General features: G+C 50.5%; 1 protein-coding gene across 3 annotated transcripts in view; it reads left to right on the top strand.

The window, feature by feature from the left end:
• The window catches only part of ADAR (adenosine deaminase RNA specific), a 144,509-nt gene that overhangs the window by 110,876 nt on the left and 18,137 nt on the right, over positions 1–15,496 (top strand). For all 3 annotated transcript variants that reach the window (XM_085638567.1, XM_085638568.1, XM_085638569.1), the window contains exon 13: positions 14,688–14,800. In XM_085638567.1, the coding sequence (XP_085494693.1) occupies positions 14,688–14,800 (113 nt within the window). The remainder of the gene's footprint in view (positions 1–14,687; positions 14,801–15,496) is intronic.

Here is a 15,496-nt window from a genome sequence, read left to right as displayed (position 1 = left end):
GCCTATTTAATCAGGCTGTTGAGTTTGTGTGTCTACACCAACGCCATTCAAGACAGCTAGCACTGCAGGCCTACTGTAATGGTATGACGTAGCCCTGTGTGAATCCCTGAACTGTTTATCAGAGGAGCTCCTGCAGAACAGACTATTTCATGGACATTGTGCAAGAGGGACTAGTAGTGCCCATTCGGTTCAGTTCAAAACCTTTGTGAGGCAAGTTAAAAACATCCATAAAAGTACATACAATTTAACCCGTTCGCTGCGGCCCAAATTTCCCCGCTGTGCCGGTCGATTTCACGCGTGTGGAAATTGGACGGCCCCCAGCCGTCCGCACACGCCCTCCGTGGGCCGTCCGGCACATGAAACGTGTTAATTTATACAGTGTAAAAACAAATCCAATAAATAAACATAATTAGCGAACAATCAGTACCTTAAGTCGTTTAAAACAAATAAAATCAGTTGTTACACTCCATAATATCTAAAACATGAGGCTTTTCCCTAGGCCTTCATAATAAAAAGGGCAAAATTGAAAGAGACAAAATGATAGTTTAGCGCAAGTAAATATGACCGCATCTTTCTGGGTCCTAATGTTCTGTGCAACAAAAATAGGTTTGAGATAGTAACACTGGAGACTTTTATACAGGTTGTAAAACAACCTAAAGAGCAACATGCTTTGTTTGCTCAAACCATCGCATGGACAGGGGCCATCTCTGAGAGGCAGGGCTTCATATTGGGAAAAGTGACCATGTGGTGTACCATATCTAAATGTGGCAGAACATTAGGATAGATCGCTTTGACAACCCTCCGTTGAAGACCATGACATATAAAAGGCAGCAGTTGATTTTTCATCCCGGTGCACATTCCACGTTCAAATCTGTTGGCGAAAATATCTGCCTGTCCGGAGGCGGGGTCGACGCCGGTCCGGTGCCGTAGACTTGCATCCCCGGCTTGACTCTATTCCTTCCTTTTGGAGTCTGAGACTGTTGTGGTTGAGGCTGAGTCGGTGCCGGTCCGGCGTCGTAGGCTTGCCTCTCCTGCTCCGGCGCAGTCTCCTTCAGAAGCAGAGCTTGTCGTGGTTGAGGCTGAGTCGGTGCCGGACGAGGCCGAGTCGGTGCCGGACGAAGTTTCCCAGGCACCGCCCCGACGCAGGTTCATTGACTGCTCTCCGGAGGCTTCCGGGGGGAGTCCAGCGTTGCCTTGCCACCCCCCCCCATGCCGGATCTGTCCTTTCCTCTCTCCGCGCGCAACCCCCCCCCCCCCCCCCCCCCTTGGAATTTGTGGCCCCGGCGGGCACCCCGCCTCCTCAGGAGCCCCGTCAGGACCCTCATTCGTCAATAGGGCTTCCTTCTTTTGGGCATTGGTCGCATCCTCCGTTCATTGGTCAACCTCCTTGGGGTGGGAGGCTTAGTTTACAGCCCTCACCCACAGATGAGTTGCTGTCCCCTCCTCGGAGGGCTACCGAGACCAGTGCGTTGTTCATTGGGTTTGTCTCCTTGGCCACTCGTGTTCTGAGTATGCACCCTCCTTCGGTCCCCCTGCCAGTTGATCCTCTGCTGGCTATCCACCACGGTTCAGGGAACGTATAGCTGCTTCTATCTTTCGAAGCTTCTCTTTATGATATCCTTTTGGGCACCATGGCTCGGCAAGCTTCCGGTGGCTCGTTCTATCTTGCACTGCCACCGTCCTGCTCCACATGATCCAGTTAGCTTATTTGTTCACCCAGATGTTCAGGGGTTTGTCCTGCAAACTACTTTCCCTTCCTTGCCTCAGCTGTTGCTTCATCCCTCCCGGGTGTCCAGAAGGCTGGAGTCGTGGGGCCGCAACATTTTCGCCTCCACTAGCGCAGCTCTTCGATCACTAAATAGTGTCTTGGCTCGGACCACTTCTGCCCTTTGAGACACTGCCAAGTCTCTTCTAGCGGCCACTTCTGAGGGCGCTCGTGTTGACCTCCTTCCTCTTCTCCGTGATGGCCGTGGTTTGGAGGAATTTACAATCCGTTCGGCCTTGGATACTGCGGATTCCTTGGGCTGTGCTATGGCTGGTTCGGTGGCCCTACGGCGCCATGCTTGGATGCGTCTTTCTGGAGAATATCCGGGAACGCCTTGTTGACCTACCCTTTGATTGGGGTCCTTTTGTTTGATACCCACGCCGATTCCGCTGTTCAGCGCCTCCTTGCGGGATTTCGTTCTCCCCATAAGTCTGTTTTTCAAAGGTTTCCATTTCACATGACCTGGGGTGGTTGCCCTTTTATTTGGTGTGCACCAGTTGCACTATGCGTTTTTTAGGCTGGCGGTAAGCCGACTGTGGCGATGTTCCACAGATTGTTTGTGTTCTGTCCTCTGATTGTGGTTTGCCCTAAGAGGTGTTCCCCCATGATTCTTGGGGATGTGCCATACTCCAATTGGAGTACCTGTATGCTATTGTATAGCTCTATGCATCACGCGGGCATGGAGGCCCCTTTGGGCTGTCGACATCCAATGACGCCCTTGTCTTACCGTTGCACGGTGTTCAGTGTTATGCCTTTGGCTCTATCTCCTTCACGCCATGGGTCTCGCCTTGCATATGTGCCTCATTTTCCTCTTATGGAGGTTTTCAATGTATTTCAACACGCTTCAAAACGTGGCTACCTCCTGCCACAGGTGCACTAGGTGGGTTCCTTCTATGGCACCCGTAGTTGCGTGGTTGTAGCTTGCCCCCCTTGCTCTCCACCTCTCTTCGCTACTGCGAAGTCTGGTCCTACATCTCCGTGTTTCAACGAGCAAGTCAGTGCTTGTACTCGAGCTTGCCCTCGTTCTGCACGGCGGTGTCTTTTCTAGCACCTTTAAGTGCACTTCGGTGTCTTTTCCTGCATCTTCGGCACTAAGGGTTCCTTGCGTTCCACTCCCACCCGCTTCACGATGCTTCTTTCTTGGCCTATACTAAACAGTCCCATTCTTCTGTAGGGGATGGATTTCCCCTCCCAGTCTGAGGAAGTGGTCTGGAGATCTGAGGTTCTTAACAGTTATGTGTGTTCCTATTCACAGGTCCTATTGGCACTTTCGGTGCCTCTGCAGCCACTCCCTTCAGATGTCTTTTTTTACTGGGCGTCACCCTACTGTCTTCTGTGCCTGAGGGGCAGCTCCTCTGATGCAGGTTGTCCCAGGTGCTGCACCCTGCTTCTCTGTATTTCGTGGGTGAGTTCTCACCTCGATCTACAAGCTCCCTGGTTTGGCAGTTCCATGCTCATTTTAGCTTTCGACGTGGCTGTCTGCTCTGTGCATGTTTTAGTTGTGGTCTGCTTCAGCGTGCTTCAGAGTGATTGATACTTTTCGCCCCTGTCACGCCTTTTGGTTACTAGGTGTGCATTTGGTGTGTCTTTGTGCCTGCCTGCTCTTCTAAAATGTTGCTCAGTTCCTGCCTCTGCCCTTTCGCTTCCTGGCTGTGGCCTCTCTGGCCTCCCTTGCATGGGCTGGCCTGGTAGGCTCTGGTTACATTTCTTGTTATCCTATAGCTTCCGTTGGTGTCCACTTAATGCACCATTGAGCTGGGAGTAGTCCTTCTCCCTCCTTCGTTCTGGACTCTCTTCTGGAATATGGCTAGTGATGTTTATACATCTCATACTCTTATGGTTATGGTGTCGCGCTATTCTGTCAGTTTGGGATGTCTTGTCTTTTCCTCTTTCGGGCCACTTGGGTTGCTGTCTGGCTGTTCCGCCACAGCCTTCCCCATGGTCCGTCACTCTGTTGCCGGCTTAGTGCTTCGGGCACTTTATGTTGTTCTGTTGCAGACCCACCTCCCCCTGGGGGTATGGCTGTGATATCTATTCTAAGTTAAGGAATCTGCGGCTAGATGTCTCTATCAGATGTACGAGTAACTTGCCTTCGGTAACAATGTATCTGGTAGAGACGTCTAGCTGAAGATTCTTTATCGCCCACCCATCCTCCCTGTTCTGCGAGGAACTTGCCAGGTGGGTTTCCCCACTTAGCCTCATTTCAGTTGCCATGGGTTTTCTTTCAGGGTGCTCACATTTTGTGCCCTCTTTAAGAATTGCCATATGCGGCTGCCTCCCTCCAGGTGGCTTCTTTCCTGTAAAACAGTGCCTTTTCATTCACCTTTATCAGGAGATTCTCCTATGAGTCAGGACTCTTGTCTCCTCTAAAGTTGCCTTCTTTGGGGATCTGCTGGGCTATGTTTTGGCCTTCCCTTGCAATAGGGAAATACCATTCTTTTCATACCTTCTCGCAGTACACTGTTCTTCCTGTGTCCCGTCCTTGTTGGTTGGCACAGTTCTACATGGTAATAACAATCTATCTTCACTGTTGCGATTTCTTCCCTTGTTACTCAGCCTTTGGAGAGGGTCCATGCTTCGCTTTGCGGGGTTTTTTCTCAGAGCTTTGACTGCCTTTATCTGAAAGACACGTTAGTGATAGATTCCTTACCTTAGAATAATCCCTAGGCGTCAGATTGGATCCGGAAAGTTTTTTCGCTAGCAGTACCCCTGCGCGTCCGTAGGTGGCGTCGTGCGGCTCCGCGTCCGTCGCTGGCGTCGTATGTGCCGAGATGACGTCACGGAGACTGCTTAGGTGCCACCTATGCGCACTGACGTCAGTTCTTTTTTTTCCGCGCCAGTAAGCGCAGATCCGGTTAGAGCACGTACCTCAGTCACTTTTTGACTATCTTTTTGAGACTTTTTGTCTCTTGTCAGTTGCTACTCTGGTGCACGTAGGGATGCCTGGTTTTAAGTCTTGTGGGGCCTGCCGTCGCAATATGTCAGTGGTGGACCCCCATGACGTCTGCCTACTGCCTGGAGAGCGACCGCGACTCCCGGGCCTGAATGGACTGTTTAGCCATGGTCCGAAGGCCTTGCGGGAGCGGCGCCGGAAGCAGTTTGAGGTCCAGCACTCCTCCCTGCGCCGTTCACGGTCCAGGGGCCGCTCCAGGGAACACTCGCGGGACCACCATCACCGCTCCTCGGGATCCAAGTCTTCACCCTCGGATTCGGATAAGAGACGACACAAAGTCGGAGAAGCGTTGTCGTTCTCTGGCGTCCCCCTGTCTATCTCCGGATGCGGACGAGGGGGACCGAGGTTCTGCCCCTGCGGCTCCTTCGGAGCCCGGGAATCACGCGGCCTATCCGCCTTACCCGGGTCTGACGGTGACTCCCGCTCAGGTGGAAGAATTTCTTGCCACCTAGGACCGACTGTTTAGTCCTCAGGCTCCCGACGGCGCTCCCTCGGGCCCCGCGGTCCCGTGTCAGGATCCGGTCAGGACGGCGGCTCCGGCGCCGCAGGATCCCGCGCCTCTGGCTCCGGCCACGGCGCCGCAAGGTCCTGTGCTTCCGGAACCGCAGTGGGTACCATTTGTCCAGCCCCTGCTCCAGTTCTCGGATACTTTGTCCCTACCTGGGATCTGCACTGGGACATGGTGCCGGTTTGGCCCCGTCCGGCGCTGTTCCTGGTGCCGGTTGTTCCTTCCCCGGTCCCTGACCTGCCGCCGCAGCTTGTCACGCATGTGGAGGATGACTGGGAGGGGTCTGAGGACCCTCTTGCTAACCAGTGTGACTCCGAGCAGGACTGGGCAGACGAGTTAGAGGAAGCCAGCGGCCTCGATCTCTCCTCTGATCCAGGGTTTGCCTCTCCCCCGCCTACCATGGAGGAGGGCGCCTCGTACACGATGGTGCTTCGTCGGGCTGCTGAGGTCCTCCACCTTGATTTACCTACAGTGGCCCTGAAAACTAATCTCCTCACCGAGGTGCTCCAGACAGCGTCCACTTTGTCGAAGCCCCTGCTGCCATTTAACGACGCCCTCACTGACGTCTTGCTGGGAACTTGGTCGCGGCCGGCTACAGGGGCCCCGGTGGATAAGGTCGTCGCCAGTCGTCATCGACCGGTGCCGGGTGACCCTGCCTTTCTGACCACTCATCCTACGTCCGAGAGTTTGGTCATCCAAGCTTCGACGTCCCAGAGTGCCTTTCCCACAGCTCCGCTGGAAAAGGACTCTAAGAAGCTGGAGCAGTTCGGCAAACTGTTGTTCTCTTCGGCCAGCTTAGGGCTGAGGTCAGTGAACACTGCCTGCCTCTTGGGCCACTATTCCTCCGCCCCCGCTGCTTCTGCCTCCAAACCTTCCTAATACAAGCTTTGTGGAGCACCCCACGCCAGTGGGTGGCAGGATCTGCCATCACCTCCCCCACTGGCACGCTGTCACAACGGACACGTGGATGCTGCAAGTCATCAGCAAGGGTTACTCCCTTCCCTTTCAGTCCACCCCTCCAGCCATGCCACCTCCGTACCACCGCATGTCTGGGGAACACTTTGTGACTCTCCAGCAGGAAGTTACGACCCTCTTGGCCAAGGGGGCCATCGAGTGCGTTCCGGGGCCGGAAGTAGGGTGTGGTTGTTGTTCCCTCTACTCCCCAAGAAGGACAAAGGGGGCCTGCGTCCCATCTTGGACCTCCGGAACGTCAACCGCTTCCTCCGGAAGGAGAAGTTCAAAATGCTGACTCGGGGTCAGGTCTTGGCTGCCCTTGACCCTGGAGACTGGATGGTAGCGTTGGATTTGCAGGACGCGTATTTTGACATCCCTGTCCTGCCGGCCCACTGGTGTTACCTGCGGTTCATGGTAGGCCACAAGCATTTTCAATTTGCTGTTCTCCCCTTCGGCCTTGCCAGCGCCCCTCGGGTGTTCACGAAAGTGATGGCGGTGGTCGCAGCTCATCTGCGCAGGTTAGGGGTATCAGTCTTCCCCCTACCTCGACGACTGGTTGTTGAAGGTGGGCTCGCCCCAGGCAGTCGTCTCCCACCTTCAAACTACGGCTGACCTCCTGCATCTGCTGTGGTTCTCCATCAATGTGCCGAAGTCTCACCGGAGTCCCTCTCAGAAGCTCCCCTTCATAGGAGTTGTTCTGGATTCGACGCAGTTTCGGGTTTATCCTCCCAAACAGCGAGTCCGGGATATTCAGGCTATGGTTCCCATCTTTCAGCCTCTATCCTGGTTTTCAGTCAGGATAACCCTACGGCTCCTGGGCCGAATGGCCTCCTGCATCCTGCTGGCGCGCAATGTCAGATGGAGTGGGACCTGAAGTTCCAGTGGGCGCAGCATCAGGGATAACCTGTCCGATCATGTCCAGATCTCGGAGGGCACTGCACGACAATTGCAGTGGTGGCTCACGAATCGCGATTTGGTAGATGGCAGATCCCTCTCCCTTCTCCAACCAGAGCACACAGTGGTGACGGATGCGTCCCTCCTGGGATAGGGAGGCCACTTGGGAGAGGCGGAGATCAGAGGACTCTGGTCTCTGGCGAAGTATCAACCTTTTGGAGCCGCGGGCGATCCGACTTGCACTGAAGGCATTTCTCCCCTCTGTCCGGGGAAGTGGGATGCCGGTTTTCACGGACAACACCACTGCAATGTGGTATTGCAACAAACAGGGCGGGGTGGGGTCGTGGACCCTATCTCTGGAGGCTCTGCGCCCCTGTACATGGCTGGAACATCAAGGCATTACCTTGGTGATTCAACACCTGGCAGGTTCTCTGAACGCCAGGGCGGACAAACGCCGCCGCCGGTGCCTGATGGATCACGAATGGCATCTGCACTCGGACGTGGCGCAAGCTCTTTCTGCAGTGGGGAGAGCCTTGGTTAGATCTATTCGCCACCGAAGAGAACGCGCAATGTCATCAGTTCTCTGCCTTGGAATTTCCAAAGCGGCACATGCTCGGCGACGCTTTTCGTCGCTTGTGGAGTTGCGGTCTGTTGTACGCCTTTCCGCCTATACCACTTCTGCCCAGAGTGCTGAAGATTTGGCACGACCAGGCCCAAGTCATCCTTGTGGATCCAGATTGAGCACGGAGATACTGGTATCCCGATCTACTCAGCATGGCAATCGATCCCCAGATCCGTCTGCCTCTGCAGTAGGATCTTCTGTCGCAGCAGCAGGGAACGGTCCTCTACCCAAACCTGTCCAGCCTCCACCTCCATGTTTGGAGATTGAACGGCTACAGCTTTCGATCTTCCTCCCTAAGTCTGTGATGTCATTCTGACAGCCAGGCATCCGTCCACTAAGACTGTGTACGCCTGCCGGTGGACCAAGTTTGTGGGGTGGTGCACAGCTAAGGCAGTGGATCCCCTTTCTGCCCCTCTTTCCGAAGTCCTTCTGTTCTTTCTTTCTTTGGCCCAGCAGGGCTCTGCTCTGGGCACTATCAAAGGTTATCTTTCGGCCATCTCCGCCTTTTTATGACTTCCAGATCAGCCTTCTCTTTAAGTCCCCGGTTAAGTTTCCTAAAAGGCATTACGCACAAGTTTCCTCCCGTGCCGTTCATAATGCCTCAATGGGACTTGAACCTTGTCTTGACATATCTGACGTGCGCTCCCTTCGAGCCTCTTCATACCGGTCTTCACTCTCAAGGCGGCTTTCCTGGTAGCTATCACCTCTGCCAGAAGAGTGAGTGAAAACCTCCTTTCCTTTCTGTTCATCCGGACAAGGTGGTTGTAAGGACCCGTCTGTCTTTCTTGCCAAAGGTTGTCACGCCCTTCCACATCGGCATGACCATCACTTTGCCTACCTTCTTTCCGCCCCCGTATCCTTCCAAAGAGGAAAAGAGGCTTCACCGTTAGAACCCAAAACGTGCACGCTCGTTCTATCTGAAGTGCGCGCACAACAGTTCCGGGTGGATGACCAGCTCTTTGTTGGCTATGTGGGTGCCAAAAATGGTCAGGCCGTGCACAAACAGACCATCTCTCGGTGGGTCGTTCTGTACATCAAAGCATGTTACTCGTTGGCTAAGAAGGAGCCTCCGGTGAGGCTGCGTGCCCATTTTACTAGGGCAACGGCAGCCACTACTACCTTAGGACACGGCGTTCCCTTGCAGGACACTTGTCAGGCAGCTACGTGGGCCTCGCTGCACACTTTCACCAAGCATTACTGCCATGACAGTCAAGTCCAGAGAGGCGGCTTCTTTGGCAGTTCTGTTTTCTGTGACTTTCTGGTGTGATCTTTGTTCGCAGACCCTCCACTGGGGTTGGTATTGCTGGGGTATCTATTCTAAGGTAAGGAATCTTATCACTAACGTGTCTTTCAGATGCACAAGTTACTACTTGTGTAACGATATATCTGTAAGAGACATTAGTGATAGATTCCTTACCGCCCCACCCATCCTCCCCGTTCTGCTGTGACCCCGAATCCGGGACCCAAGGACCCACCTCGATGCTCCTGATGACGCCTGCAGCCTCAGAACCAGGGACCCCAACCAACCGCGATCAACAGAGGGTAAGATTTCCCGACATTAAAAGGCACCCCGGCGCCCTACTGCCCCCTGTGCCTGACTCCTGGGTACCTACCTATCCTCCAACTTGCATCTCGAAGTGGTGGTGGCACCTCAAGAATCTTCGTCCCCGAGCTTGCAGCCTTTGTTCGTCCTGGAGCTTTCCCATTGAAATCAATTGAGCACCCGAAGGCTCAAAAGCACCCTGCACCCAGCCGCCCGAGTGGCCCTGGCAGTGTAACTTTCACCCCTACCTACTTCCCCATTTGCCCTGAGCAAGTGACCAGGAGCCCAGCTCCCACAGCCGCGTGTGCTGCTAGTCAGCAGCCACCAACCAAGGCCCCTCTGCTTCCCGTAGGATAACATTGGGCCTAACTCTCTCTGCACCCGGCTGCCACAGTGCCGCTGAGGGTGTACCAACCTGACCTTGGGAGACCCTGGAGTCTGTGCCCAGATCCTTAACTCTGCCAGTCGAGTACTTGCCCAATAACCGATAACCCAATTTTCTTCCATAGGGTAACATTGACTGGGCTCTTCTGAAATTTCTTCTAAGTGTGGAGTTTCTAAAACTTAAAATATTCACCTAAAATAAACCGAGTAGTGAAAACAAATACTCACCTGCTATTAGCGATCCCAGTGCTGGATCTTGGTGCCCAGCAATGACCCTGAAAAGTACTCCCAATCTTACACTTTCAGATTTTCGGGGCCCTTGCACTCGACGTGTCTCTTACCTCGTCAGGCGTTTTCTTATAGGTCTCTGCGACCGTGAAGACATCAGATCCTTCGGCGATGTGGTCCTCATCGTCGGTGGAGAGGCCCATATCGTACAGCGACGGGGCCTTACCCTTGCATTCCACGTTGAAATTGGCTCTCCTCTATCTATCTCTCACCCGGAGAGTCTTCGGCGTGAATGCGGAACAGGCGTTGCAGTCCTTGCTCTCGTGGTCGACCGGATGTTGGTCCTTCTGCGCATACTTGTGGTGGCAGTTAGGGCAGAATGTAAATGGTGTCTTGTCCATTGCGCTCAGAGTCCCTGAATGCGCATTTTCCTATGGGCGGCGAAGAATCGAGGATCTCCTCCTTCGCCGGCCCGGCTGTAATTCCTTCCTCTCTGTAGTCTTCTGTAAATTCTCCTTCGATGAAACTCGCGTATTTTCCTTCTTCCTTCGTTTAAAACTCTGGAGCTTCTCTATGACGATCCAGACCAAACGGCAGAAAAAAGAATCTGAAGATGGCGCCCCAAAGGTGGGACTTCCGCAGGAAGCACGCCGACGTCACGAGAGGTACACCAAATGGTGGGACGTCGACGCCCAACTGGGCTACAAAAAAAAAAGACTACGAATCCGGACCCAATCACCAGATCGCGGAATGATGCACAGCATAGTGAATCCAGAAAGATCTTCAAGCTGCAAAACTACACCGACAGGTAAACTATTCGTTTTCTCCCATGGGGAATCATTGACTGTTTTTCTATGAAATTTTTTCTAAGTGTCAACTTTTAAAATAGCAAAATATTGCCTAAAAATCACAACAGTAACTAAGACGAATTTACTCACTTGTTTCTAAGAACTATCCCAGGACTGAATCTAGGATCCTAATCTATTGCAAATAACTTAACTCACATTGAGCTCAATGTATTATTGTGTTTGAAATTGTGTTGCCTATTGCAACAGCCTGTGACTATTACCTACAAAAGTCAATTGCCCATTGCAAAGTATTTAAATAAAGCCTCTCATTCTTACAAAGTATATTTTGATACCTATTGTCGGTTCTAAAATAAAACAACCATATTTTTTTATATATAAACCACTGGCCTAGAGTTCAGTTCTTGTGTGTGAGACCATTTGCTGAGTGTGTACAACAAATGCTTTACACTGTCCTCTGATACTGCCTTACTGCTCGACCAAGCTACCACTTTAGAGTAAGGTTATATCTAACTTTAACCTCTGTCGAACCTCTGGGGACTGTGGACTCTGTACACACTGTACCTATTTGGGAACAGTATATACAGAGCCACTTTCTCACAAACTTTGACTGTAGAATACTGGATCACTGCTCTCCAGGTTACCAGTGCTCTCTCCCTAAAACTGATCCACAATTGTCTCTTCAGGCCCCCTACAAGTCCCTGGTAAAAGGTACATGGTTACCTAGGGCATTGGGACTGAAGAGGGTCCCCTAGGGACCCCTCACCTAGGCCATGCAGACTGCCACTGCAGACAAAACAACAAAGTTGTACACCTGTTGCAGACAAAAGGCAAAGTTGACATGGCACACTCCCTGGGTGCCATTCCAACCAGAACTGCCCAGAATATAGGTAAGTCACCCCTCTAGCAGGCTTCACCAGCCCTAAGGCAGGGTGCACTATACCCCTGGTGAGGGCATAACTGCAAGAGCAGATGTACCCCTACAATATTTGGGATCCATTCCTTAATGTTTTATGTGCCAGTGAAGCCATAGAGTGTACATTGGCTGGGGAAAGTCGACAACTCGAGTTCCACAGCACCATGATGGCTTTACTGAAAACAGGAATGTTTGGTACCAAACTAATCCTTTCAATAAATCCACCCTGATGCCAGTGTGGAATATATTGTACTATGTACTCAGAGGGCACCTCAGAGGTGCCCCTTAAAAAACCTAGCAAACCTGGTGTGATCTTGGAGCAGCTGTAGGCCGCCATCCGCCACCAAACATTTTTCTGGACACCTGGGTAGAGCCCTGCTGCAGTGCACATCCTGGGCAGGTGTCACACCTCCCCCCCCAGGATCCTCCTCCAGGATAGGCCAGTGCTCAAAGGAGGAAGTTACAAAGGCCTGCCGCCTTTGTAATACGACCCCCAGCCTCTGCTGATGGTAGCCCCTGTTTTACACCCCCACTTTGGACGTGAAAAAAGTTAGAAAAACTCAGGAGAATAGGTGTGCCCCCCTCTGCAAAATCAACCCATAGGGTGGGAAAGCCGAAGTGAACCACATCTTTCAGTCCTCCATCTTTAAGATTGGGGGGTACCCCTCCTATCGGGGTTGGGTCTATTCCCCCGTCCACAGGAGGGTGGCACAATATAGGGTGTAGTAACCCCAGGTAAGGTGCCCATTGGCCCTAAATTCTACTCCCCTAAACCCAGTATTTAGGTTGCTCCCCCAGATTTTAAAATGAGATCTGCAACGACCTAAGAAGCAAGAAGCCATCCCTGCAGAGAAGACTGAAGACGACTGCCTTGGCCCCAGCCCTACCACCCTGTCTCCAGGTTCGCGCCATCCCTGCAGAGAAGACTGAAGACGACTGCCTTGGCCCCAGCCCTACCACCCTGTCTCCAGCTTCTGCGAACCTGCGACCTTTCTTGCAGCCAGCGACCTCTGAAAACCCTGGGGGGGGGCTGCTGCCTTTCAATAAGACTCCAATCTCCCATGGACAGTGCATCTGTCCCTAAGAAACCGAATCCAAGGGCTCCAAATCCAGCTGGAACTGCGATCCCTGCCCATGCTGCTGCTGCACCCGACACCCACGGTCCGAGTTGCTTACCTGTGCAGTGAAGTCTCCCCAGCGTTCCTAACCTTGTGTCCAGCATTGGCTAACCTCGCTTGATCTCCTTGGCGGCGCCTGCAGTATGAATCCAGAGGCTCCTCGCAGCTGGCTACGGTAAGGAGATTCAGAACACAAAAGGCACCCCTGCTCCTGAAGGCCCTGGGCCTTGGTGTGCTGAATGATGGTGCCCCTAAATCTCTACTTACCTCTGTTGTCATTGGTCTCCCTTCTTCAACCTCTGGTGCCACACCTGGAGCCTATTGCCAAAAGATGAATCTCCATTGAAAAGCATTGGGTGCACAACGTCGAAATTGCACCCGGCAGCCCCTGTGCCGCTGGTAGTGTATGTTTGATAGTGTATGTTTGGTGCTGCAGTGCTCCGAATAATCACACAGTGATACTATATACAGACCCAGCTTCCATAATCGCTGCTCTGGCAGGACAGTTCCTTCACTCTCAATTTCAGACTAATTCTGAGTTTTTATGTGAAAAGGTACAAAATCTTAACAAAATAACAAACTCTCTGCCAGTTAAGGTCCTTATTGTACTGGCATAGTGTCCTACAAACTATCATGGATAGTCTCTTGTTTTGCCTTTTGTTGTCCGCCAATAAATTCCTTTCTGGCAAACTTGGGAATCCTACTATGAGAGGGACACATGCCTCCTGCTGCCTGGTCAAAGAATGTTCCAGTAGCCGAAATATAATATTTAAGGCAGCCACCTGGAAGTATATTCACATGTTAAATAAATAATACTGTTTAGGTGAATATTAAAGAGCTCATGCTCTGGTTTACCAAGCTGCTCTGAAAACATTATTTGAATACGGTTCTGATTCTCATTGAACCGTACCACACTGTCATTTTTAGCTGTTTTGGTTATTAGGCACTCTTTTTGGGATAAGCTTAGTGTTCTGTTTTACATTTATGATGATCCCATGATACCAAAGGAAATGGTACTTAAAAGCCTAGTTCTGAATCGTAAGTATCTTTACAGAAGCTATCAACAACCCATCCTCCTTCCGGGCTGTTAATTATTCAAACTAAAAATGAAACTGTTACTTAATAATTTTTGTGCAACTCCTTCAGAAAGAACTGAGGCTGTGAGGCAAACTTCCAGTGCCCTGCATGCTAGGAGATGGCATCTGCTTGCTGTTTAAAGGAGAAGTGTAGTTTTTTTGGCCTTGCACACTTTTCCCTGGACAGGCTCCTTTTCCTTCATGTTTCTGTCTTTCATAAATGGGTTTCAAGGACTTCACTTAGTTTCTTCTAAATGCTGCAATGTTTAAAATGGTTATTACTTGAGAGAAAACTGAAACGGCTGACCTACTTGTTTTGTGTAGGTAGGACCTGCACCATTAAAAATAGCAGCTTTTACCTCCAGTTCAAGTTGTGAATGATTGTTACTTAAGGTGTTATTTTCTTCTTCATAAGTGACTTCAGCGCTCTCTGCCTTAAATGTTTTGTAACTTATCACAGTCCTCATCTATGAAAAGTCACTAGTCATAGGTGTTCAAGTTCTGAGAAGTCAGTTGGATGGGGATGCATGCAAGGGTCAGAGTCCAGTAATGCAAATCGATCAGAGTTGCGTGTTCATAACTTTGCGGAACTGTTTCCATGCATTTCTAATGATTAAAAATTGAGGTTCCATGTAGTGATTTTATAAAAGATTGTTTCCTAAAATGCATTTCTTAAGTGAAAATGAATAATGTGATATAGAGTTGACTATTTTCATTGCCATGAAGTACCAAACAAAATGCAGGTTTCATTAGTGATGCAGATGAACTAATAATCTGTATCCGATTGCTCCGGTTACACAGTGACTGAAGAATATATTGGACAAAATTTTTGCTAAAGTTGCATTTTGTATTCTTAATTCGACAAAGCTGTAACTTTTGCTACTTGTTTTCTCTAATTGTAGTTGGTTTTTATTTCTCAGGCTACTTGTACAGCCAGGGTCACTTGTCACGAGCGGTCTGCTGCCGCTTGTCGAAAAATGGAGATGCTTTCCAGGAAGGACTTACAGCTCCGTTCGTTCTTAACCATCCTATGGTAGGGTTACTTGCTTTGGCGCATGCATAAATTATTATAACTACATTGCTGGAGTTGCATCATAAAAGAACCTTTTTCAAAATCTGCTGAGGTTAGCGTTTAGGCGTGTGATTGAGAAAGCAACCCATGCCTGACGCATTCAGTAAAATGAGGTGTGCAATTTTCTGTGCAGCATTAGTGACTGGAAAAGAAATGATGACCAGGAACCAATGATATTCATAAGTCTGTTTCGTAGCAATTTTGCATTAGCTACAGACAGTTTAATTTTGTTTTCAATTATTGTTCTTTCATAGAAAGCTATGAAGATATGATTGGGGGACCCAATGACTAAGAGCAATGTCTGAGCCTGAAATGGATTGGGAAACATTTATAGGGCAATGCATCAGTGAAAACTGCTAAAAATAAAATAAAGTGCAATGATATTGATGAGAATTGAAATGGATTTAACTTATGAAATAAGCGTATTTGGGTATGTGAAGATAAAGTAACTTGCTTACCCTTTGTCAAATGCAAGCGGATTACTGAAGATAGCATAGGTGTCAGAGTACCACCAATGCATTGTGTTTATGGACACACAAAGTAGGGCATGAAGATTAAAAGCGGCTAAGCAGAATAAAAAATAGATACATTTTTAATGCCAATCACATCTGTATGTAGGGTGAGATTCAAAATTCTTACCAAATGATGCATGATGGA

Source organism: Triturus cristatus, chromosome 12 (genome assembly GCF_964204655.1).
Source record: "Triturus cristatus chromosome 12, aTriCri1.1, whole genome shotgun sequence".
NCBI classification, from domain to species: domain Eukaryota; kingdom Metazoa; phylum Chordata; class Amphibia; order Caudata; family Salamandridae; genus Triturus; species Triturus cristatus.
This window is presented reverse-complemented; position numbering and strand designations above follow the sequence as displayed.